Source organism: Melanostigma gelatinosum (assembly GCF_949748355.1).
Source record: "Melanostigma gelatinosum genome assembly, chromosome: 21".
Lineage (NCBI taxonomy): Eukaryota > Metazoa > Chordata > Actinopteri > Perciformes > Zoarcidae > Melanostigma > Melanostigma gelatinosum.
Genome location: NC_136654.1, coordinates 19,911,329 through 19,938,828, shown reverse-complemented (window position 1 = coordinate 19,938,828; position 27,500 = coordinate 19,911,329). Strand labels below are relative to the sequence as shown.

At 40.5% G+C, this 27,500-nt stretch overlaps 1 protein-coding gene across 1 annotated transcript; it reads right to left on the bottom strand.

Annotated features, from left to right (window-relative positions):
- Window positions 1-482: 482 nt before the first annotated feature.
- LOC306795261 (rho-related GTP-binding protein RhoN-like) lies at window positions 483-24,620 on the bottom strand. The gene is made up of 5 exons (XM_079293720.1): window positions 24,325-24,620; window positions 23,247-23,334; window positions 7,325-7,434; window positions 4,021-4,155; window positions 483-1,426 (listed from the first exon to the last, which is right to left on the bottom strand). The coding sequence occupies exons 1-5, from the start codon at window positions 24,430-24,432 to the stop codon at window positions 1,172-1,174; spliced, it is 696 nt and encodes a 231-aa protein (XP_079149846.1). The 5' UTR covers window positions 24,433-24,620; the 3' UTR covers window positions 483-1,171.
- Window positions 24,621-27,500: the final 2,880 nt, after the last annotated feature.

Here is a 27,500-nt window from a genome sequence, read left to right as displayed (position 1 = left end):
ACACTTTCATGTATCGAGGCCAGATTCAACAAAAGAATGCAGACAATTTAGCAATTCCAGATGTTAATTATTGTTATACAACATCTTTAATTGGTACCTTAACTATTCTTCTCGCCGGAGCAAATTTGACATGGCTAAAACACTATCCCATGACGATGAACATACCTGCCGAACATGTTAGCAACATCACTGCGAGCAGGTTAGCGCGCTGATATTAGCATTTAGCTCAAAGACTTTGTTCAAAAAGTAAGATCATGAATGATTCATAAGTTGTAATGTTTGTTGATGTTTCTCGTTGCATATGCTATTTGCGATTGATACACTTGAATCTTTTAAGCATAACAATTCAGTTCACAGTCAGTGAATATTAAAGAAGTCCCAACACTCAGCTAAGCACTATTTATATGTTTATTTCATGATCACATGTACAACATAGCAGTCACCCCCTTCACTCCCTCCCTGACTTTCCTTCCCAGTGTGGATTGTTAGAACACTTTTAATTTCACAACACTTCAGTCTCATGTGGTGAGTGATTATTCAGTTTTCGATATTAAAAGCACTTGTGGTTAAAGAACATTTGTGTCATCTCAGCCCACGGGTTTTTTTTTTCGTCTGTCCAGATCTTCAACTTGTTATATGAAGTGGAAAAGCAAAGTTTATTCCCTGACATTTAAGAACAACACGGAACAGTTTGCGTGCATTGTATTGTGCTTCATTGACTTAGAACACTTAGAATAGCATTTCAAAACAGGAAACAACATAACAGAGGTCAAGACCAGCACTGTAAATGCTGGTTCCTGCTCGGTAATTTCCAACTAGTATTTTTTCCATATTCAGTTTTTCATTTCCGTACCAGCCTGTTTGTGTCCATGACAATTTTTGTCCACTTGTTTGAATAAAAGCGTGAAAGAAAAACAAGCTTTTGCCACCACAATGACCTCCCCTGATAAGAACACGGCCACACAGAAAAAACAACAAGGAGAGTTTTGCTAAAGATGGACAAACAATTCCTCAACGAACTCCACAACATAGCATCGCTTCTCGTTTTCATCATATTGTCCTTTTATGCAGTGCAAATATCTCACAAGAATTTACCAATAAATTAAGTTCATGTGCAGTATGGTTTCATGTCCATCACCGCACACGGGTCAGGCTGCTGGTTAGACAGGTGCTACATGAGCACGCAGCTTTTGGCCCGGTCCTTTCTAATGGCAGGTGGGTGCTCGTGAATCTCAGTCCGGGGCGGTTGCTGGGAGACCCGCTTGAGTCCTCGACGTGAGCCGGCACGTTTGAGCTGAGGCCGATGGATACGGGACACAGATGCCAGGGTGGTGACGTGGAAAACGTCACGGACGCTGTTCTCTGAATACTTTGATGTGCACTCTGTGTAGGCCACAGCTCCGATCTGCCGCGCCAAAGTAGTTCCCTGAAAATGCAGAATATGGGTCAGTTCGATTGAAGAATAAACAGTGAAGACACAGGTCGCACATTCAGTTTGCTATTTGCAAAATGAACATTCATTTTGAGCTGTTTTTCTTGCCACTTGGCAAATGTAAATCTGATATTTAGGCTCCTTTTTAGCTCTGGGTTTGGTCACCGCCAACTCTTGAGAGAAAAGTCTCTTTAGCTGCTATTTGCTTACTTTGTTCTCTGTTTGTAACTCTGAGCTTACACGTTTTTTGGCCTGCAGCTCAACTTGTAGCTGATGGGGGAAAAAAGCTTGATGAGAATACTGAGATTGAACCAAAACAAAAAAAGGACATTACAAACAGTCACTTTATCAATTTTTACTGTGAAAAGATGAATGCGGCTTTAAAATTCCAACATTTCTCCAGCCGTGTGCTTCAGGTTGTGCTTGTTTATAGTCCAAAAAAGGTTGTCTCAGCTAAAGAGCGACTGAGTGCTGGTACTTAGAGCTATGGCAAACACATTGTGTGTGTGTGTGTGAGACAGACAGAGGGGTCATATGGTGGAATTGATGCCGTTTGCGTTCTAAAAGCCCTTAAACCATGTTGAACCTCTGGCGTACTGTTGGAAGCCTCATGTAATTCAATGGAGTCAAAACATTTATACTGTTTTAATGCCAAACAGTACTATGAGTGCTTAAATGCCGAGTGGACTTTGCGACACCCTTTTGAAACTTTCTGTTGAAGTTCATGATTATCTCCATTTGTTACATGCGATGAGATTATCCTGCCCTCATCCTTTTGTGGGTATAAGACCGTTGCTCCTGGTCATGTACAGTAAACACTCTCTTAATAGAAGCCTACGCTCTCAGAAGCATGATAGCTAGCTGGGGCATACAAAAAAAAAAGCTAAGATCCTCCACACAGCAATGAAATATTCATGGCATATCTGTGCAATTGTAAAACTCGAGCGTAAAAGCTCAGCTTATTCCTAGTAGTGGTTATCACCATCTTCAATCTGGACTGGTTGAACTTCTATTTTGTGCTTTCTTTTTGCATACCTGTGCTGCAACAACTCTGTGCTTCAGTGTATCTTATAGTAAGAAAGGGAGTAATCTAGTTTTATTGATCTAACCAATCCTTCTTTAGATCTTATAAGTAGCATTTCTACTCTAAGTTTCTCACTTAATTTCATTATTTCTTTTACTGGAGTGTGTCATCAATTGGATGCATCAACTTCTTTGGCGAGGAAACATCAACACTGTGCGACGGTGTGGGTGTTCAGCCATCAGTGTTTGGAAGTATTCCGTATTGAAGGAGTATCAAGCAGTCAGATGTGGGAATAATATTCCTCTTCTATGAAAAGCATTAAAGACTTGAGCTGTGCTTCCAGGGAGGCTGCATTATTTTTAGCATTAATGGAAACGTTCCAACACTTCAAGGTTCTATTTTGACGCCTTTAAGCCGATTACAGCGGTAGTCGCACAGTTTGTACGCGGTTCGTTCTGATGAATGCACTTCCTCTGGGGATCGCAGCCGTTGGTCAGGTGGCTGAGATGTAAAGGTCCCAGTTTGTGGCTGTTTGCAGTGCAGCCCTTTGAATGGGGCCCATTAAGAAAATCTCTACAGCAACACTCTTAAGTACGAGTCCATCTATTTTCAGCCTGCGCTCTATTTTCCATCTTTTTCGATCAAGTCTGGCCACAGTGACGTCAGTTGTTCGACGACAGAAGTACTGTGCTTACAACGTTCTTTAATTAGGAATGCACTGGAAAGTATACATCCAGCCAAACAAGGTAAAAGTGTCCCCATAGTGACAATTTTCGTCGGATTGGATGGGCAAGAAACAAAGAGTTTCAAAGTTGAATTGTTGCTGTCACAGTTTCGGGAAGACAGTTTGCGTAACAGAGTTTTTTTTTGTTAATTTGGAGCTAAATATCCAGAGAAATTAATCTGAGCTCTTGATGGACTAATTCTGATGCCATTACTGACAGGAAAATGAGGTTGTTTACCTTTGCTTTGTCTTGAAAATATTAATATGTTGACAAAAGGCTGCCAAGAAGTGTGAATTCACATTTACATGAAAATAGGCTATTGAAATTCATGCCGTGCCACGTTCATTGCTCCAAGACACAAACAAAACAATTGTGCTATCGCACATCCGGCCGTTTGTCTCTATCGTTGTTCAGTCCCAGCTCTTTTATTCTCCGAGTGTTTACTTATTTGGGGAAGTTATGATGAAGCGAATGTCATTTTCCCAGTTCATTTTCAGAAGTTTTGTTCACAGTATGGGCACCAGGGGGCAAAGCAACGGATGTCATTTGTCTGGAATGATACTATTACATTTGTACGTCAGCCAGTGTTACTGTAGGCAAATAAAAATCGCTGCAGCGGAAAATTGGAAAGGACATTTAAAACCATATCCAACGGATGTTCCAATTATTATAGTGTTAAATCAACGCAATCAATACTGTTCAGCTCTTCACGCATGCAAAATGAAGTTTGCATTATTAGGATATGGTTGCAGGAACAGCAGTTAATTTCAAGCTAGGTTTGACACCCCTGCTGCAAACCGATAAAGAGAGATGAGCGGTGTTTTCTCTGCACTCCTCACCTGTTCGTGGGTGACAGGAATGAGTCTGTGTTTGGAAAGCTCTCTCATGACGTTGAGGTCCGTCCTCATGTCCAACTTGCAGCCGACCAGCACCACTTTGGCATTGGGACAGAACTCCTGCGTCTCCCCCTGCCACTGTGTATTAACAGACACAAACATGAGTGCACAGGCTCATTGTAAATCAAATGTAGGTTTGAATGAGGGTAGTAGACAACATCTCATTTCCATTCTTCACTCCATTAGCCACACTAAACTAGGTAACAACAAAACAAATACAGCCCAAACTGTTGCCACAAAGCTGGATGCACAACTTGGCCGAAAATATTATATTTTGTAGCATTAACATTTTCCTTATTTGGAAAGGGGCCTAGTGCAAACCCTGAAAAAAGCCACATTATCTGCTATATAATGTGTCAGTGACTATATTAAACTTGAACCTAGAAATGGTTTATTTTATCGATCAAAGTGTAACTTAACATTCCCCTCTTGTTTTTGCTGACCCCGGTTTTTAAATCAATATTCTGTTTGCCCCAACATGAGCTCATGAAAGCAAGATGCTCGTGGTCATAAATGCTGCAAGAAGACAGAGAGAAACAGAGACCGCAGACAAACGATTAAACTTTGTCTCCATCGTTTTCTTTCTCTCTGAGACGCTTGTCATAATCTCCTCGCACCATCGCACAGACAACCACTTTGAGCGTTGCTGCTCCATTTGTTCTCCCTTACAAAGAGATCTTTTCTCCCGGTTGCCTGTTGCCGCTGCTGTTGCGGGCTGCAGTGTGTTGTGCAGTTATGCAGAGTGAGCTGTTGCCTTTTAATAGGCCGCTCCGCCGAACAGTGTGCAACTGGTGAACAGCAGCAAATTAGACGAGTCACAAAGAACCCACGGGAAGAGCAGCTTATTGTTTGTGTTAATTTAAAGAATCGGTAGGTTGTCCCGGATAAAGAGCAGAACACACACAGTCGAAGCCGAGTCTGGTTTGTCAAAGGAAGAAAATGGACAAAAGTGACAATTCAGTTTTCCAATATACGTATGTGCAATCCAGGTAACTGCACTTTCAAAATAGAGATATCGAAACCACCAGGAAGGGCTGTAGCTGTCATTTAGGACACTGAGGTCATGTTCTCAGAATTATTTCTGGGAGTTTAACGCCCTCTGAGGAGCTTAAATTATGTGATTAGGCTAATATTACACATGTTGCGTTATTAAGGCTGATTCTGATATTTCTGATAAACTCCCATTCAAGGTCCCCAGAGGAACAATCCTAATGACCTGACCCCATTACTTTTCCTCGAGCGCCTCCACGACGTTGACATTTGCCATGAAATTTGGAACAGACAGACATTCATGTTCTACTCGGTATGAATTGTAACAACTTTGATAAACGCTTAATATTTGATCTAACACCATCATCAGCTTAACTTTTATGACTTCATGACTAACTAATGTTAGCACACTAACCTGCTAAACTAAGATAGTGAACAGGACAGATGGTGCAAACATATTTGCTGAACATCAGCATGTCAGCAAATGTGCATTTTGAGCAAGTGATGCTGATGTTAGCGTTTAGTTCAAAGCATTGCTTCACTGAAATACTGCCACATAGAGCCACGAGCGTGTATGTAGACTCTTAGTCTGGTTAAGACTATTTCCAAATGTGACTGGGATTTAGCATTCTTTGTCGAAAATGGCTGAAAACACAATTCAAAAGTTCAAGTAATGTAGAGACTGTGACATTTTTGTAGACCTGTGATAGACCCATCATCATCCTGTGAGATTGTGTGTGTGTGTGTGTGTGTGTGTCTGTCATCCTCCACATTTCCTTCACAAATAACCTAATATTTCAATCCAAACCCTAAAGATACAGAAAAGAGACAGAGAGCCGGAGATGCAGCGGTGCACATGTGAGAAAGATATTTAGAAAAGGTGATAAAATGTCGCCAGCTGCAAAGCAAGGGTTGATGGTGATAGTCGGGCAGAGACTGGGGTAACATCTTAGACTGCGTTATGCTGGATGAGAAATCAAATGAGTGTTTGAAGAGAGATTGGACTGAAGAGAACAAAGGACATAAAAAAGGAAAAGGGGAAGTGATAAGGAGTCGAGGGGCATTTTTGTAGCTTAGCGATACTGAGAGAAAAAAAGTTCTTCTGAGAGGAAAATTGAAGGGCACAAGAATTGGGAAGCGGAAGGCTGTCAAAAATGGCAGGAGAAAAAGTGGTATGTGCTGCAAGGGAGTTCTTTGAAGATGGAGGCTAGCAATGCCAAAGTAAATGGAAACAAGACAAAGTGGCACTTAAATCAGACAGAAGCAGGATAAGTTCCCTTGTTTTTTATCTTCACTTTGAATAGAGTGACCCATCAGCATGTCTCTTTGGCATCCTTGGCATGCATTGTGAGATCAGTTTATTCACCACCATTACTGAGGTCATCTAATAGGGTCAAAGTTCAAGTTAGTTCTCAAGTGGACCCCCTGTAGATGTGAGAATTTGTCCGGCATAAAAGATACGTGTTTTTGTCTCGTATTGATGATGCCATTGATGAACGATGGCGCTGACTGCAGGAATGTCTATTGACTCAAAGGTCAAACGCTCGGCACAGATGTTCATCAGCAGTTAAAATTAAGATTCACCAATATCCAGAATGCTACTAGTTTCCAAAAAGAAATGTGAAAGAAGTTTGTGTTCCATGCTGATTAAATTACGCAACACTGGGATGGATTTTAGTCTTGCTATAAGACAAGATATATAAGTCTGCAGTTACAGTAACCTGCATATTCGATACTTTGGATTGTGATTAAAGAACGACTCGCTCTAGCCACTGAGCCATTAAGCTTCTATCATCGATATTTCACAATAACAAAGTATCAAATGACAATGGAAAAAGGGGGTCTCATAGTCATAAACCTACAGATTAGTACCACCCGAATCTGCAGGTCCCCTCAGCTTTAGAGAGCTGTAGGCTATAATGAGTTCCGCTTATTGTTTATCTGTGCCTCATTTTTGGACCGCAGTAGGCAGCTGTTTACAGTGAGAAAGCCCTAAAAACCCACTGCTCAGCCCAGAAAGGCAGTATAGTAGTAGTCGTGCTTTAAAAGAAATCCTTTCATGGCCAGTACAGAGAGGAGAATCAATTTACGCATAACTATCTCACTACACAAGGCATGTGAGTTATGTGTTGAGATTGAAAATATCAGAACCGAATCGTTTAAGGCTGCTATGATGCCTGCAGTCCTGATAAGAAACAAAATGTACCTTGAAAACCATCTCAGCTTTGTTTCACACTTCTGTGAATGCGACACTGACCTTTTTCAGCACGCTGTCCAGTGTTTCCGGACGGCTGATGTCAAAGCAGATGAGGACCGCGTCTGAGTCAGGATACGCTAACGGCCGCACATTGTCATAGTAGGCTGAACCTGTGGGCGGAAAAAAATACACACAGACATCACCAACGTTTCCAGGCGGATTATATGTCATTTAGTTACTTTGCAGAAGTTTTATCACAAAATGAGTCATTACAGAGCACCTTTGGCGGTAATAACTATGATTAAATGTAATTACCATGAGCTGAGCCACTCTGCAGATGACAATGAGTGGGTGTTAGTCACTGCAGAGGGGCCTCGTCCACAACCCGTGGTCTGTTCGTCTGACAGTCTTGAATAAGCCGACAGACATGTGACAGTGAGATAATGAATGGCTCACATAAAGCGTCATCTGGTATTTCAGAATGGCATGTTTTTATGCCGGGGGCCCGGGCTGAATTGAGCCTTGTGACCTGGGCAAGGGGACACATTCCTATCCAGAGGGGACACCATTCCCTCTCCGTTTCCCCTCATTGTCTCCGACACTCCGTGTTATTGTCACCGTGCACAGGGCTTTGACAACTTTACAAAAGTGTGTTTGACAGAAAATTCCCATAGAAGCCGACTGAATCTGAGCTGCTGCCACACATGCAGCACAAACGGATAAAAACACAATTTACACAAGTTATTTTCAAAATAACCCGGCTTTGAATTAAAAACATACTAAAAGAGATTTTTATTTCTCTTAAAAAATCTAAAAGTTGTTTTATGTAAAAACAAAAAAAAAAAAGCATTTGAGTGTTTTTTTTTAACTTCAAAAATACCTTCTCTTCCTGTTAAACAACAGATATTTAATGACTCATTTAATTTAACTTCCCACTCTGCATATTGCATTTCAATCGCAAATATATCACACCACAGAATATGTTGTAATTGCCATTTCACTGTGACAAACAAAATTAGTTTTTTTTACGACTATTTTTGTATTTTTGACCACCGTTATTCTGTTGATGACGATCTGGAAGTTAAAATAAAGATAAAAGTACCAAATAAATCCAGCACAATACAATATACAGTTTAGTTAATAATTATTTTCCTTAAATACATACTGTGTTTTCACTTTTACAAAAGTTACATAAAAATGAGGATTTATTAATAACCTGTCTCGTGTCAGTTTCTTGCCGTTAAGTCGTAGAGTAAAATGTTGTCATAACCGATAATATGGATGACCAAAACTATGAAAAAAAAGGATTTTTCTTTAAGCTACGAAGTTGTTTTTAAATGCATATAGTACAGTATATGTGCACAAAAAAGCAGATAAATGTACCACCATCTTTGTCATGCTGTCAAAATCTGGCCCCAAAGCAAACCATGTGTTTGTTCGCATGTGTTACTGTGGTCAGAAATGTCAAACTAAAGGCCGTAACCATTTTACCCCGTCTCTCACTAATTCCTGCTCCTGGGTTTCGCACATACTGTAATAGCACGCACACGCGCTCACTCTAACTTGTGTGTCTCTCTTTTATGAGGCACAGATCAAGTCTTGACACAAAATGAGGATGATTAAATTGATAAAAGGTAAATGGAGCAAGGGTGAGTGGAAGTGTATCCGGCAGTCCCCGTGAACCACCCGTAGGTCTCGACAGCTTCCACACTCGCTCACTGGCTTCAGTGACCCGACAGCTGTAGCTCAGCTTCACACCGTCAGCTCCACCTCTGCATCAGATGGCAGCCGTGACAAACTGTCGCCTTAAAAAGTTTCAGTCTTTGCTCCATTAAAAGAAAACTGGAAAAAAAGCAGCCATTTCCAGACATTTCTATTTGAATGTCACTGACGGCGTTTGTGCCGATGTCATCAGTTAAAAACTCATCCTTTAAGTCTGTGTTTCTGTCTGTGTGTAAAACAACAACAAGAGATCTTACTCTCAACCCACCTGCAGCTATACAAACTGTATTTATGAAATACTGCTGGGCTCACCTGGGCAACGGGACAGGATGCAGTAAAATAAGTCATTTGCAGAGCTGCTTAGTCAGCACTTTTGCAAGTACACCAGGGCCTATATAGGCTGCAATTATGCAGAGTAATGTCTTTTGGTCAGCTGCTATCAGTAGAACTTGTGCTGACTATTCCAAATTACTAAAATAAATGATGGATTTGTCTACAAACCTATATGTTATTCTACAGACACAACCAACTGCAGATACATTATGTTCGTTTTTTACAACTTCCACATTTTGTCTTCCTTTGAATTTATCTCATGACTGACTGGTACTTATTCCTGTGTATCAGAACAAGGATATTCCAATGATATGTTTGACAAAATCCTTGAGAAAGTATTTATTTTTCAACTGAATTAGGAAATAAGTAATTGCATTTTTATTTGTAATCTATGTATTTTATGCTGCTGAGAGCTAGTGTTAGGAAGTTAAACATAATTCCAAGAATTGAAATATATACTCACTGTCTAACTGTCCAGGGTGCTGATCAGGTCATCATGTGTCAATGCACCACGGGTATGTGATCCCCTGCAGGCACGTGACCCGGGATTCATCGAACATCAACATCCAGTGTTATCTAATGCAGCAGAGTGCTACCTGCTCTCGAGTTAGCTTTGTATTTGGACTGGCCGCTCCCCATTAAGACAACGTGAGTAGTTTATTTAGCAGATTGCTTTTCTCTGCTGTATATCGTGAGTTGGTATTTCTTCAGCAGCAGTCGTTGTTTATTGTTCTGCAAAGTCTTCCTCTGTTCATTCTACCCAGCCTTGCCAAAATAAACAAGCATCAAGAGTCTCTCTCTGCTCTTCAATCCTTCTCCTCCTCTCATCAGAGGTTCCAAAAACAGATACGTCCCCAAACAAGCTTTGAATTAAAGACTTAAGCTGTCAACGGCTTTTGGTTTGTGACATCAACCATCCCGACAACATACAGAGGGTCGTACCGATGTCACAAATCTGATCTTATCGGACTAGTTAGCCGACATACATTTTGGGAAATACACTTAATTGCTTTCTTTCTGCGAGTGCATGTCTGCGGTTGAAGTCAATCAATATTTTCATATCAAGAATGGATCAAATGTCTACTTGTATGTGAAAGAGGTTGCTCACAGTGCTGAACCCACAGATAATTACCACTCGACTCCTCAGTTTCTCTCAGCTCTGAAAGTTTTAGCGTCTTCTGCCGCTTTGGTGTTCTGGATCGCAACTTAAGTGTTTTGGTTCGCACTCATCAGCATTTTCAGCCGCAGTTAAAAAAAAAGTTCTAATAAACCCACTGCACACTACCTGTTCAGCACCAAACGGCAGACAAAGTTAGATATTTCCCTCAGAAGTTGGTGGAGACCCAAAAAAACCTAAAACGAGCAAATATTCGACATACATCAGGTGGCCATCTCATAATGCCACTGCCACCCCTCCCCCCCCACCCACACTGTGCCCCTGGTCCCATTTTGCGCCGCAAGCTGCTCTCTAGTTATTTGTTTTACATATTAAATACTTACTATGAAGAAATCATTCATGCTTGTAAATGAATTCGGCTCCACTATTCCTCATAACACTGGTATTAGCATCATCTTGGATAATGGTAGTGCTTACTTGGCTCTTTATTACACACAAACACTCACAGACCGCAACCCTCAAATTTCCATGATGTCAACGAATCCATGTTCAGCACTCGAGCAGCAGCTAATGAGTATTGATCTGTGAGCTCTTGTGACCCTCTCTGGGACTTGTAGTACGATGCCCCTCATGGGAAGATTCCTGCTGTTGTAGCAGCAGCACAAAGAAACCTCAGCCCATCTGTCTCTGTCTGAAACCCTCTGATCAAGAACAAACTCAACCAGGCACTCACTGGAGCGCCGCATGTATTCAACTACCTCAAAGGACCGAGGGGCATTGAAAGCGCTTTCAGCTCATTTACTGAGCTGTTTCCACCAGTCATACAGAATCAAATTGTTCCAATACTTAAGTATGTGACAGACAGCATACGGGTATTTAAGTGTCGTTTAAAAGGAGCCAATTGAAACGTCAAACACGTGTTTCTGCTGTACAACGTTTTCACAGTGACGCACAGCAGTCTGGGAAACAACAACACCATGCTGTTACTCCACATGGGGTTGTCATGCATTTGATGTTTAATTCGTACAAAAAGCTGTTTCCTTTGTTTCCTCTTGTCTGCTTTTTTGCTCGCACTTACAGGTTGGTAAGTGTATGCTGTCCATGCCCTCTTGTCATTTTATGTAATCATCTTGTGTGCAGTTTATGCCAGATACATCTCTTAGATTCAGTGGCTGCTTAGGAAGGTTCGCCCCCTCCCTAAAGGGCTCATGTAACGTTGCCTGAATGATATCGTCTATGAGAGCTACACAAAGTGTCTTTCAGTAATGTGACACCTGAAGCCAAACAAGCTTTGAAAATGGAAACGCACAAAGGATGGCATGTAATCCACTTTAATGACATGACACTGGGCTAGTGGCCAGGTTTGTGTATCCTGTTCCTGTCACCAACATATTATCGCTTAAGAGTGAAATCCTTTAATTGTGCCATTTGATGTCAGCTGAAGTCTATAGTGCACATACCGGCATCATACAGGCATGCAAATGGTATGAAATGAATGAGCCACTGAGGAGTAGGACTGCAGCTAATTATTATTTTCAACATCACAATTTTCTAGAGCTGAAAGTGACATTTTGAAAAAGCTGATTTTGTCTGAGCAACAGTCCAAAACACAAAGGTTTACTTTCTCATGTAAGAAAAAGAAAAGCAGCGGATCCTCACATTTGAGAAGCTGCAAATGGAGAATGAACAGTGTGTGCGCGTTCATCTTAATAACTGGACGATAAATTGAATTGAATGAATCTCTTACCAACCTAAATGTACTCTCATCGTATTGTTTTCTGTAAATATATTCTCTGAATCCCATGAATACGATGATCTACAACCAAAGACACCGAACCAGACATTCATCAAAAACAGTCCAGAAGTTTATCAATATTAATACAATCCGGAGTAAAAAGTCATAAATCACGAACAATTCCTACACTTTATATTTTTAATAATAGATCAATCTGAATGAATACTCATTAAATAGTCCATCGTGCCTTCTTTTCCAGGCTTTTAAAAACAGAGTTAAACAACCGTTCCAGCTTCTTATTGCTTGTACTCTGGAATACTTCAGAGTTTTGCTTTTGGCAAATAGACGCTCTAAAATCATCACAATACGTGCAAAAGAAAATAGTCATTCATCACTAAGTGGATGCAGTTAAATAATCTAAACGTTACACACGTAACCAGGCTAAAGATGAACAGAATAGTATATTCCGACATAACTTACTCACAAAACATTTAAGCCGTTGACGATGTAAACACAAACACTCCATCATGTTCACACTCATCAAACCCTTCAGTGACACCTCATGACTTGTGCAGAAGCATCTGCATTTGTTACTCATTTATTCAGGTTTTTCATCACCCGTCTGTATATTTCTGACGACTGCAAGTTCAGCTCAGACGAAAGCTTTTTATGAAGTCTAGTCTCTTGATAAGCGACCTTTAATGAGCCCCACCGGGCAGATTTCCTAATCATGAAATGAAGGGAGGCACGTCATCCATTCTGTTGAAGACGGTAAATCTGGCTGGTGATTTTTCTTTTAACGTTCCGGAGATATCTTCTGTTTCTCATTTTGTCTGAAACTGTAAAACTCATTATTAAACATCCGCTGTTGTATTTTTTTGCACGACCCAAAAGGAATATATATTCTTTGCTTCGTCAAGCTCAAAGCTGTAAAGAGACTGATAAGAGACTATCAGACTTCACGCTGTATCTTTCAGCGTTCACGTGATTCAGTGGAACATAAACACACCTTGAGATGTTTGCACGGAAAATCATTATTAATCCTAAACTCACGACATTTTTTTCGTCTGCCAACTTCCATCACAGCACAGTAATGTAATAGTGCCTGTTTTTTGGGGCGGGTGGGGGGGTCATCCAGGTTTGAAATACATCCAGATGCTATGATGTTATGCTGCTGATTATTTTCTTCCACCACCAGAAGATATAGGTAGTACCTCCCACAGAGAATAAGCATTACTGCTACACACTGGTGCTGTGTGAACGGTGGCGACAATAAGTCTGCCTGGCAAATAACAGAAGAGAAAGCAGCCTGTTGGTTCAGATGATTATCATACAGTAATAGAGTCCACTCAGAAGAAACCCATGCACGCTCAGCGGGGATAATCACTCAGCGACTATGCATCAACACCTTGAGACACCCTGCAGAGCCAACACTGTGCCGCTCCGGCTTGCTTTCCCTGCACAGAGTTGCATTGACATATTTATGCCTGATATATTTTTCTCTCTTCCCTCATTTTGTTTGCCGTGTCGTTAAAACAAGCCATCCAGTGAGCCGGCGTGATCAGATCACATCATGGATTTCTGACAAATGTTTGAACTAACATGTTTTTTTTAAATACAATGAGACTGTTGAGCTTATTTTTGGTCAGCAAGTTATCGTGTCTTGTTGTCTCAGTAGAAATAAAAGCTTACAGTTTCAGGAGGCACTCATTTCACTGGTTATGAAGAGTAGCTACTACTCAGCCTGTGAAAACATTTGTATAATGGATCTGGAGGAGCTTTGTCAAGTTTAAAAAAATATATATATAATACCTTGTCATCTGGGTTATCTTGGCGTGGGCATGGAGAGTAAAAATATATAGAAAGAGAAAGCCTGCGTGACAAACTGGCCGTTTCAAGTTAAAGAAGTGGCATTTTGCCAGGGCTGATGCCAAACATATGCTATTCAGTTGCATTGTGGGGAATGTGGGGTCCAGTCTATTTTTGTTTTTTTTCGTCGGATATCGACCTCTGCTTTCATTTTCACTTTTGTTTTTGTCTCACCCCCAATCTTTATGGAAGGGCAGTACTAAATCATTGGAATAACATTTACTATTATAACAGCAAAATAGCCTCACCTACTGAGGAAACATTCTGCTTCTGTTGAGTGCAAAGCAATTCTTCATCATATGACATTACAGGATATTATTATTTCTGTCATGTTTATCCTATATGATAAATATATGACCATCTTTTTTACAATGTGATTATAATATGTTAAACTCCAGTTCATGTAAAATGTTACCAAAGTTCAATTCAACAACAGCATGCTCACAAAGAGGATAAGTGCTTCATTTCACTCAAAGTTTGATTTAACTTCGTGGTGAAATGAAGCGTTTTAGCTGTTCATAAATCATGGATTAATGTAACTGGAATATGCTGTGAAAACTCCTCTGCTTGAATACCAAACAATAGTCTGAAAAGCAGTGTGGAGCAATGATTGATGCTGGTTCTGCCAGTCATGTCAAGAGGCAAACAGTCTTTGCACAATGTGCTTGTCTGCAGTGTGACAACAGATTTGGATTTTACATACCACACAAACGTTTTTATATTTATATGGTTGACCGGAATCTCTGATGAAGACATTGATGAAGTCAATCGTTGTTTTAATATTCACTAAACAGATATATTTATTTTATCTTTATTTGATTTGGTATGTTGTATGCTGTCCCTTCGCGAAGACGTTTGAATAATATATCCAGGATGTCAAACTGATACATTGAAAACTTTTAATTACAAAGATAAAAGAATAAAGATTGAAGCTGAAGCGTAGACACGCTAGCTGCTGATGTGTTCACGTACTCTGCTCGATAACCAACACGTTAACTTGACTGACACTGGTCGTGACATGTGTTTATTGAGAGCGTCATCAGCAAGAACGATCGGGCTAAAGGTCCCTCAGGTTTTGTCGAATCAGTTTATCACGTCTGTTTTAAAGGAATACTCCCTTCCTTCCCTTTAATTAAGTGAGTATTTGTATGTGAATTTCTCACCATGTCTCTTTCACTCCAAAATGACTTATTTCACTTTGACTGAAACCAGTACCAGAATACCAGGCTGGATTTCAGTGAAAAATGACATGTAATGTTCTTGCGTGTTTCTAATTCAGTTAGCACAGAAGGAGAGCGCTGCCAGTGAGCAGTTTTTCCTGAAATCAGCAGTAATCCTGCAGGATTCCTTCAAATTAATGACAGGGGGACATCTGGGCATACCCCCTTCGCATTAAAGCTCCCAGCTCCTGTTGTGATTTCATATGCTGTCTGAGCAGCCTTATGTTCCAGCGTGCAGCCCTGATTCTGATGTTCAAACCCAGAGAACACATGGAGCTCTGATCCATATTTCTTGTTTATTTTGTGCGACTGCACCAACACTCTACGTGCTTGATAGGAGTTCTAAAGGCCATACAGCCAATAGGAAAAAGACAGTCCATTATACTATTATAATAGCCGTATAATATTCTACATATATATTAAGAAAATGTATGGTACAGTAATTCTGTTCAACAATATTTAGAAAAGTCATTCTTGTAAGTTCAAAATACATTTGCCAATTTTATATTTGCCTTCAAATCTTTGAATGCGTGTCACGTTTCTAGTTATATCACACAGTTTTACTACAAAGCTGTTTATAAACTACAGCTGTGACTCCCCGCCAGGAATACCAACCGACCTCACAGCGTGTGTTGCAATTCAGAATATGTGAAAAGCTAATTGAGTTGAGAAGCACTGAGCTACAGACTATGATGTTCACATTCCAGGTAATCATTCTTGTAAAGTAACAGTTAATAGCCTGTCCGTGAGATGTTTTTTTCTTCTTTTTTCAATCGTACAGTAGAACTCAGGGTATGTCACGATACAGTAGAAATAGGGTCACCACCACCCTTCATCTCCTCCAACCCTCTGAGTAATGGCTGAGGTGTTGGAGGTGGAATGGAGTGGTCGTAGCTACGTCTTGCATTATAGATAAGGAATAGAGGGGGTCTTAAGTGGATGGATCGACCCCTTGAGTGTCCTTGTGTGCTTTTGTGTCTCAACAAAGTGCCCCTACAAAGTCGAATTACTTTTTTTTTCCAGTCGCATAACAATAACAACTGAGCCATTATGGTTTTAAACCACTTTTCTAAATGACGAATGAATCCTCTGTGTGTCTCTACGGCCCGATAACATTTCAAAATGCCTGTGTCCGCTGTCTTGTTGACAATATTTTACTGCAATGAATATGGTCGAATTCATTTTACCCTCTTTTGCAACCAAAGAGTGTTTAGAGTGTCTAGATGGGGGGTTAGCCAGTTATGGTATTCATTTCCAGTCACAAAATACAGCAGTGTGTGTTGCAGACACACTTCTACTGAGTGCAGCTTTCTAGTCATGCCTCTGATTTGTCAACTGTTTTTCGTCCTCTTTTGAACAACTTTCTGTCCAGTTTTATGTAAGCTGACATATTTTTGGGAGTTTACATGAGATGGAAACAGATGTTTCTGAAAATATAGCTTTGAAAGGACTGTTTGTGTTTGGATAACTGGCTCTAAGAGTACGGACTTTTGATCAATGGAGCAAAAAGATGTCTATACATTGTGTTTTGTGCTGTGTCAGGTTTGGTTACTTATTGTCTTTAAATTGTATTTAATCTGAAAAATAAATCGGAGGCACCAATGAGCGCTGAAACATAACTTAAAGAATAATTACGCAAGTCTGTATGTGTTGATGCTGGAGAGTCTGATACCTACAAGGTAGCGGTCCTGTGTGCTCATCCAGACTTGCTGTCTCTCTCAGACAGACTGCTCGGTTACACATGCACCAGTAGCTGAGAGACAGACCGGGTGTCCCCCCCGGGAATGAGAGCGGAGACGCATCTAGGCCATTGATTTTCAATGTACCGTTGATCTTCTAATGGGCTGCATGAGCAGAAGAGAACCAGACCAGGGTGACTGGGGGCAAAGGCTCACAGTATGTAAACCGACTCACACTCATTTAGTCCAGCATGCTTTCTCCTACACGTGACTCTGAGCACTTAAAACTCAGCACTCCACTTTGACACGATATCCTTCTGTCTCTTCACTGTCTCTATTTATGTATTTTACCACTCCTCTAATCTCTCACAGCACTTACCCATACGCTTACTCACACAAGCATACACACCCCCGCACATGTTTAGTACGGGGAAGAAAAAGAACACAACAGCACTTGGACTAAAATCCCAGTTCCTCCGCTTTCTGCCCTTCTATCCAAAAAGCCTCTGAAGCGCTTGAACGCATCGAGCTATTTCCTCCGCTCATTCCTGTCATGGAGCCAGGTGCCACTCGCACGCAGATGCTCGCTCGGAGCACATCAAGGTAGCGCTTTCAAGGAGCCAACGTGTAATTGGTGTCATGAAAGCTGCTCATGAATGAATGATGCATTGTTAAGGCAATCTCTTCCACAGACTCCATGGACCTGGGATGGATGGATGGATGCAACAGGGTCTTGAAAGTGCCGGCAATGTTTGCAGGGTTTGTGACGGAAAGAGCAGCATGTGTATTGCGAGCGCAAGCAAAGCGTCCGTGTGTGTTTAAAAACTGACATGCTCTTATTGACTTGTCGAGCACTCAAGGACGTACCGCGGAAGATTCAGGTTACGAGCTTCTGAAGAGAAAGCGGCCTGGAGACATCCACTGTTGCCTCACACTTTCACATTCTCACTTGTGAAACCTGTATGTTTTGGAGGCTTGTGTTTTTGTGGCAAGAGTATCCTGCGGGCAACAGCTGCTTTTTGTCGTCTGCCAGCCACAGAGAGAAATCGATATCGAGACTTGAATTTATTTGCAGCAACAGTAAAAATGTGCTGGTTCTTTATGCATCCAGCCAAGCCAACAAAACTTCAAACCCTAATTTAAAACCCTGTTATGTGTGTCACAGCATCACAAACAAAACAAATTATTCAGCACAACTGAGGCTACGATTAAAATAATGTTGCCAAAACCAGCTTAATTAAGAATCATTCTGGCTACTTGGGGGTAAAGGAAACAAGTTACAAACACAACTCGAACATATTAACAACTTAATGTCGAGAATCTAGCAAGAATACGCGAGACATTAAAAGTGATCCAGCCAAAAAACCCAGTTCAGTGTTGCCAACTCTTTTCCTATTAAACGTATAGCTAGCAGCACTAGCGTCAAAAGTCATAAATAAAATACATAAAAATAAAAAGGCAGTCTGTCCCTTCAGGCCTGCATTCAAAACTGCTCCCCCGAGTATCATTCTGAACATGAACATATCCTAATAAACGTAAACGAACATGCCTATTGTTAGTACTCAGCTGTCACAGAATACACGCAGATAAACACACAGTTCGCCCGTCCGATCATTTCATTTGGGTTGAATGAAATTATCGACACCGATACCGTATTTATTTCTCTTTTTTTGATTTGTTGATTGCTGTCAGGATGTAAAGATAATTTCAACAAATGTAACAAAACATGTTTTAGGAGAATTTCACCAACCCTATAGCTTTAATTTGATATGACAAAATATGTTACATGGCTGCCTATTTCAAAGGTACAGTATACCAACCTACTCTCTGTCCCCACATTCAATACATACGACAAAAAAATAAAGATTGTGTCATGTGCTTTTCCCAAAAAAACTTGTTTTACCACCGCCATACTTTCATGCTTGACAAGTCATGACGTGTGAACTCATGAAGCCAGAAGGCGAACCAGGAACAGGTCTGTTTTAATACCAAGTTTAACATTATTACACAATATAAAATTACCTTGGATTCTAGAATTGTGATTTTAGGACATATTCATAATGAACCTCTGGGAATTAATTAAGAATCTAAAGGTCACCGCTGGAGTCTGTCGATTAATCTAATTGATGACCTTTTTAAGAGCCACATTGGCAAATTGGTAATAATTCACCAGATGCGTGCAGAATTACTCTTGAGCACCAAGTCAGTTTTTTTGTCACAGCCCATAAAGACAGATTAGAGTAAGTCGTACGTGAGATCTGAACTGCCAGGACCGGGCTGAGGACGGAGGAGGCATGGGGTTCTTCAAAGGAAATGAGGAAAAGATTTAGTGAGAAGTGTAGGAGAGACATGAAGACAGATGGAGAGACTGACAAAGAAATTGCAAGCTAAGCTAATCAAGTGCAAGAGTGCTGAGAGGGCAGTGCCCCAATACAGTGTGACTCCTGACCTTGGCTCGTTGGAAACAGAGAGAAGAGACGGGTGAGAGGTCTGCAGCCAGTGTTATGAATAAGGAATGAAATAAAAGAAAGGGAGAGAAAAGTGCAGAGTAAGGAGAATCAAGTCGTGAAAAGGGTTTTATACTGTAGCACATGAGGTCGGCTGGGATAAGGCTTTAATTAAGTTCAGTCTTGTTATTTATTTTCATTTGGTGACCAAAGGTCCCTCACTACACACAACTGCTGTGTCATCGTTATTAACATGGCTTGCAAATTGAGACTCGTTTGTTTTTTGTTTCATGGTCAATTGCCTTTTGATGACTCCAGGAGGCACATTCAGATATTGCAGAAGCTTCTTACACAGGAGAATTTGACTTATTTCTTAAGTGATATGTTATGAGCAGAAACCATTTTTTTTTGTTCATTTTGAATTGTGTCCCAACAGGCTTTCAGCACCACAAAGCATAGAACCGACTAAATGAAACGCAAATACAAAATAAAGTAAAGAGTGTTGGTGTTTGATTGACAGGTCTTGGGAAGGACTAGCCTGGGCCAGGGAGGAACAACTACTCGTGCACATGTGCAGAAGCAAACCAGAAGTGAGAAAACATTGTTGCCGTATGCGCTGGGTGAGCAATTTTCATTGGAATGAATGGGCGCTGTTGCTGCTGATTGGTTTGGGCAATCTTCCAATCAGAATGAGCTAACAATGGAACACGATGTCAGACTGAGAAATGAAGTGAAACAAAAGGGCAATTCAGTCAGATTTTCAGGCCTGGACAGAGTATCATTTCAGGGCTGGCAACTGCACCGGGACCCCAGACCCTTAGGGGGCTGGAAGCTCCCAGATTCACCATGTGGCGATTTTAGTCATTTTATTATTTGCAAATGAGTTTGCTGATACTGTATGCACAATATGAACTGAAATACTAGTGGCCTTAAAATGACACCAGCATTATTACCTCATAGGGAGTTAGAATCTAGTTAAAGCCCTTATTGTACCAGTTCATATTGTGTTTAATTGATAATGTTCCTTGAAATTAAGTTAAAAAATAAAACACTGCTGGATTTCTAATTGCTGACTTATACACACTCAATGCATACAAATTCGGAGAAAGGTGAGTTTGGTTTGTCAACTGCTTTTCCAAGGCCGAGAAAGCACTTTGAAACTCATCTTGACTAATATTGTTCTGTCGATCCTGACTCAGCATGGAGGACAGAAAATGATAGCGATGAGGATGGCAGAAAGATTGAGACAATAATGAAGGGTAACAGATATATACACAGAGTAGACCGAGGGAGGAAATTACTTTGGAGGCAAGACAGAAATAAAAAAGAAAGAAATAGAGTTTAACCTACGAGGCAGGGAGTCTGGAAGCAAGCATGTAGAGGCAAGAGGGTGGTGTAGCGAGATTAGGAATTAAGGAGACAGGGGGCAAGTGTTTGGTCACACAGCAAGTGCCTGATTAATTAAATCCACTGTTTGTTTCTGCACAATGAGCAAGCAGCTCGGCGGCTCGTTCTGGCACCTTGCCTCTCACTCTCACAACACTCCTTATCTTCTCATCCTTCCTTCTCTAATCTGTTATCCTCACTGGAGCGCTGGCCTCGTATCATAAAACTGTGATGACTTTGTGTTCTTTCATCATCTGCATCCGTTGGTTCTCTGAATCTCCTTACAACAAATCTCAACGAGCACTTTTTTAAATGAATTTGACATTAATTTGGGACCACTTTGTCACCAAAATGACATATTAAACTGTTATGATATTGATATCACGCATGTTCGATGACTGGGTTTCAGCCACGGCTTCTCTCCCACTGGTTCAGTTCAGCTGCTGTCATGCAAACTGCTCACACTATGACATACACTCAAGGGTTTTAAAGCGACTGTTGCAGCAGCACACACACAAAACCATCCTTGTAAGCACGCCGAGTGACTGTAATCCCCCTCTTCAGTTATTAGTGAGGAGAGGCAGGTACCATGGGAACTGTGGTACCACTGATGTAGGTGCCAATGCACCTGTCCGCTGGGGCAGACCCAGAATAGCTCGCAGGGACGCTGCGAGGCAACGCACACGTCTTCTCTCAGAGCTGGAGGAAGCCAGCTCAGGTCAGACACGGATCACCTGCCATCATCTAGATCACTCAAACTTTGTTTTTTGACAGAAATCCAATTCATTTTCCATATTTATAAATACTTATTATGTTACGATAACCAGCTGCTGTCAGTCGCTTCAGATTTATTGTGAGAGCGGTATTGATTTTCTCATCTCTCGGCAACAAAATAAAGTATTTTCCAAAATGATGCCTCCTAAGGGCCTTTCTTTACCTTTATCTCTACAACTTTAAGTATTCAGCATATTCTTGAGTGTTCTTTATTTATTACTGCTTTATAAATCAATAAAAAGCCATTAATAACTTCAGTATTTGGGCTGTCTGGTTGGAAGAAATCAATGTGGCTGGTGTGTATCCTCCCATAAAACCTTTATAAAGTATTTCTTATTAAACTCGTTTTACATTTTCCTTTCACAGGAGCACACGCTCACGTAGGAAAAGATTTGTGTGAAATGTATTCATGGAGACGGCTTAGGGAAGCTTTGATGACAAAACGGCTTCCATCTTATTCACACAGGTACAGGTATCACCATGAGCTACGTCCACTATGTTCTATTGTATGCAAGAGGATGCCGTTATTATGACATATTAAAGGGAAAAGCACATGATTCATGCAGAAAGATGAATTGAAATTGTTTTGTGCGGTGGAGTAAATGACTGTTTCAGCATTCCTTTTGCGTCATTTTCATCCACCACACAGCTCAGTGTGTGTGTGTGTGTGTGTGTGTGTGTGTGAGAGAGTGTGTGTGGGAGAAACAACCAGCAATTTCAGAGGGTGTTGTTCAAACACAGTCGAGTGGCCTCACCCACTGCAAACCAACAGGCGGCACCAGCCTCAGCAGCAGCAGCTCTTAATCTCCAGCCTGTCTAGCTGGTCTTTCCGTATGTCTGCATGGGTGGAGGTTAATGGAACGCTGCGAACGAATGCTGCTCTCCGTGGTAGTGTGAGAACAAGTTTTTCGGGTGTCGTTATGTCAGAGGAAATGAAATATGAAAGGGCCTGAAGGCTGACAAAGGAAGAAAGTCAGCTTACATTCAAAGGAATCTGACTGTTCGAGCTCCACGAACTCTCGGCTGTTGAAAGTCTCAAAAATGTAAAATAACTTTCAGCTGTGTGGTCTAAAGATCCACATTGTGGCATGAGTCATCCTCACATATTAACATAAACCTCGTAGTTCTGAACAGCTGGCCCAAAGCCAGTGGACAAACAATTCAACAATCAACATTTGTAAACTCAAAATAACAAAATCCACTTGTTTTAACTTTGGAAAACCTGCCGTGTTGCATGGATTTGGCCATGATGTCAAACTGTAACCGTAATAAAGTATTATTTTAAGTGTTCATAAGCAATTATTAATGTGGTGACAGCTACTTGGAGCAGGCATATGTTGAATGACAAGTTGTTTATCCTCTCCCAGAGCTGATATAACTCTGAAGCGGCTGTTCAAATTAATTCTGAAGGTGACGACAGGACTAACTGTGTCTGCTCGTGATGACTACATTAAATTGAACATAAAACAAGTGTCATTCATACTCCCAACAGATTATCCTGACACACTCTTAGTGGTTGCTAATGTTTCTGGCCCACAGCCTGGATGTTGTTGAACGCTGCAAAGAGTCTGCTGCTTAGTCTGGAGCACGTGTTGGAGTAACTCGTTCATGGGCCGATGATGCGGCACACCGCTCATCATCACATTGGCATCTTAATCTCGCCACACAAAGGGGTGAAACCAAACCCAAGTGCGTCTTACCTGAAGTGTCCCACATGTTGAGCTCGATCCTCTGTTTGTCGATCTCGAAGCTGGCTGTGTAATTCTCGAACACGGTGGGAACATAATTCTGAAAAGAGACACAGGTGGCCAAAATTAGATGAAAGCTCACAGGGGTGTTGTGTACATTGTGAAATTCAATTGAGATGATGTAAGAATTTGTAGTGTGTGTAAAGTAGATGAGGCTAATTCTGAGCTTTGATTTCATTGTCCTCAACAGTTCAAGAGTTTCAGTTGAAGTACAGAGGATATTTCAGTCTGTCTTCTACTTTGGGGTAACATATACTTTTTGTTATTTTCAATACAATATAAGCAAATTAATTATATTTCCCATTTTAATGAATTTATTATCATGGATAATTTTTTGTACCGTCTATCTTCCAGCTAACTTATTTTTAAACCGTAAATCTTTGAGATTATTGTGTGACTTGTCTTGTCTTAATATCATTCGACATTTGGAGTTTTTAGTCTCACATGGAAACAGGGTAATTGTGCATTTAATTACTCGCATGTTGCACACACTCTAGAAAGACAGATGTTGATTCGGTGTGTTGGTTAGAGGCTGTTCAGCTCACTGGCTGTTGCTGTGGTCAAATCAGTGATGTTTCAGTGTTTACTGACGGACTGCTCCTGCACGGACTGACGCGCGAGATGCGCAAAGTGCACAGAGCCCAGATTTATGTGGGAACTGGGCAGTGAACGGGCACGAGTCTGAAACCTAAAAATGTAATTATTTGATCAGTTTTGACCGCAAATATCAAGCTAAATGATATTATAGAGAAAGACATAACCTGCCTAAAGAAAGCACACATGGGCATGGCAGCATCTAATTTAAATGGCATCAATTAAAAAAGACTAAAGCCACATTAGAATAAATGAATGTGAACAACATATTGTGTGTCATCAGTCAGTTCCCACATGAGATGATCTGGTGTCAGAGGTGATATCAGCAGGTTTTGAACTTTCACTGGAAATGTTCGTCTGGATGGAGACTAGTCGTGCCGTGTGGTTTTTAGGGACTTTACTTGTGTGTTTATCTTAATGAGATAGTGTATCTTACCTCTGGGTACGAGTCTTTGGCAAAAACGTGAAGGAGAGCAGTCTTGCCAACCTGCGTATCGCCGACCACCACAATTTTACAGCGAAGTAATCCCTTATTGCTCTCCATGGTGCCCCGAGTATCGCTGCGTAGTTCAGTTCCGCTGCCTATTTGTCATTTAGCTCCAAACAGGTTAAGTGTCGAAGAGCAGCTCTAAATGTCGTAAATGTTTCTCCCGAAGAAAAAGAAAGTCCGATCCAAAAACTTCAGCACCGCAGTCTGATGTAGTTTCAGCTACATGCTCTGCGTAATGCTGCGCTCCTCTGCTCCACGGATGAAGTGAGGCGCACCGCCAACAACTCCTGTCAATGAGCGTCTCTAGAAACGTTTTTCCTGTGCGATCTTTCAAAATAAAAGAGTACATAATGCGATATACAACGTCATATTTATCTTGTAGATTAGATGTAAACTTTTAACACATAGTGTGGTTGATTGTGTGCATCAAAACGAATCAATAGTAAGGTTTGTCTTTTGATCATAATAACCAAATGTAACCACACAGCCAGCGATAAAGTGTCCTGTTCCAAAAATACTGATACGTCCTCAGTAACACTCCAGCTAAATTGATTGGGTAGAGAAATGAGTGAATTAATTATAAATGTATTGTTATTTTTCAATTATATTTTCTTTGCTGTTATTTTGAAGGCAAAATCGTCGTACTTCCGGTCTTCCCGTAGCTTTCACTGCTGTCTTCGAGTCTGAAAGTGACATGCATTCATATGAATGGTCTCTCACAGTAAACAGCAGCACATATCAAATGTGGATGTTTTTTATTATCATAACAGAGAATAACTGACATATTTTTCAATGTAATGAAACCTTTATGAAATTCTAGTAAAGTGTATTTTATTTTAGATGTAATCGTGCTTCATCATTATCACAAAGAAGTGTTACACAGTACAATAGGCTGTTCATGTAGCCTATACTTCATACATACAATGACTCACACACTTTGCTTTTCAAGCATGTCATAGTCCCTGTACAGTTAAGAGCTTTTAAAATGAAGTTTTAATCAATGATACTGGATTTACTGGCACGTGAACCTGTATAGAAACCTGCATCCTGACCGTTTGGTATACCTATGAATAACTGTTAATCATTAAACTGCATTATTGACTTTATAAATTGTCATTTTCAATAAGATCAGTGAGGAGACTCAGAGACAGAGAGAAAGCTGAGGAAAGTCTTTTAGCTCCATCTTCTGGTCAAACCGAAGTAGTCGATTTATTTGCCACTGGCTACAGTGTAAGTGTAGTATGTTTTTAATTTAGTTGTTTATTTTAACTTTCTTTTTTTTAAATGAAGTTTAATGTTACAGTAATACTTGATGTGCAATTGATAGTAAAAAGGTGACGTTTGTGTTGATATGATTTTAATATTCCTGGCAATGTTAACATTTAATAGTAGCACATGTCATCAGTTTTTTGTTTTCCATCCTCTTTGCAATGTTGAACTTCTAGATTCTAAACTAGAAATACTTGCAAGTAGTCCCGTATTCAAAAGCTTACCAAAGTAAAAGCACAGAAGTGTCATGAACCAAATGTGCTTTAAAGTATCAAAAGTAGTAGCAAAAGCAAAAGTACTCATTATGCAGCAGAATGGTTCCTGACCATGGCATAATATTACAACACTTCATTATTGCATTGTACATGCAAGCATCATTACAATTTTATGGGAGGTCAAGGCTAGTTTGTATACTTTAGTTTATGTAATCCAGTGCATCATCATTTATAAACTCATCACAGATTTTATGTAAACTCGGTTAATCTGCAAATGAACTGGTGACTATAACTGTCAGAAAAATGTAGTGCAGTAAAAAGTAAAATATCTTCCCCATGAGTTGTAAAGGATTAGCAGTATAAATCATCAGAAAATGAAAATCCTTAATAAAGTACAAGTAGTTTAGCATTGTGTTGTATGTGCTTGCAGCACTTTTTTAGATTAATTGTTTCTGGAAACATTTGTATAGGTGTGTTGGTAAGACATATAAATTAATTAACACACTGTAACTCCAACTGTAGCAGAAATGCGTATTGTCAAATGTTCCCCTTTCCCCCCCCCCCCCCCCCATTTTAATTGAGTTCATAGGGAGTTAAAAACAAATCTGAACTTCTTTTTTGTGAGGAAAATGTGATTAACAAAAATAAATTCAAAAGTAAAATATGTCATACACGTTATTATGGCAAGAAGCTGTCAGACAACAATTTAGCTGACAGCGGCTCTAACATGGAAAACTTCTGTTAACCAACAAGTGGTCACATGGTGCATTCAAAAGCATCCTGAGTGTGACGTATGAGTGTGTGTGTGTGTGTGTGTGTGTGTGTGTGTCTTTAAATGTCAGACAGCTTCTTCAGAACTTGAACGAGGGAAAGGGAAGTGTGAAACTGCAACTTCAGACCTTACATGTGGCTTTTATATTAATAAAACAGGAATTTCCTGCCATTTAAAAACACCTCTATCTATCTCACCATCTCTCCGCTTCCTGTCTGCCAGCTTCAACCATCATAACAAGATGAGACAGCAGCTCCAGTTGCAGGGTGCAAGAAGTGTGCACAGACAGTGTGTGGGTACAAGTTGGGTGACGGAAATTAATAATTGCCATGAAGGAAAGGACCATATAAGTATTTCACCTGAGTATGTCCTAAATTGTCCAGTTGTGCCAGGAATAATGGATTACAGGGTTAATATATAGAAGTTTGTGACTCTCATTCTGAAACGAAAGTCTTGTATTTAAGTTAATTTCTCATAAATAAATAATAACTGTCACAAACTTACATACAACTAACCTCAGACTGTGCAAAATCGACCAAAAGCTTTTTGTTGCAAAAACGAAATCTACATACTGGAGATAATCATTTATTTACATTTGTGTGCACCAGATAGCTGTGACATTATTTAACTCTTGAACAGCAGATGGGAGCAGAGCTGCTGCCTGTGTTTCCTCCAGCTGTGACAGCTTAAACGATCCCATTTCTTCCTCCCAGTAATCCAGTGTCCGGGGTTTGAAGCTCTCCGCAGCTCTCTGGCTCACATCTCTGAGCTTTTTGCCAACGAAACGGATCGGTCACTTTTTAAACTGCGTCAAGCCAGCAACAAATAGGTAGGAAAACACCGGAAGTGACAAGACTTTCCATTGA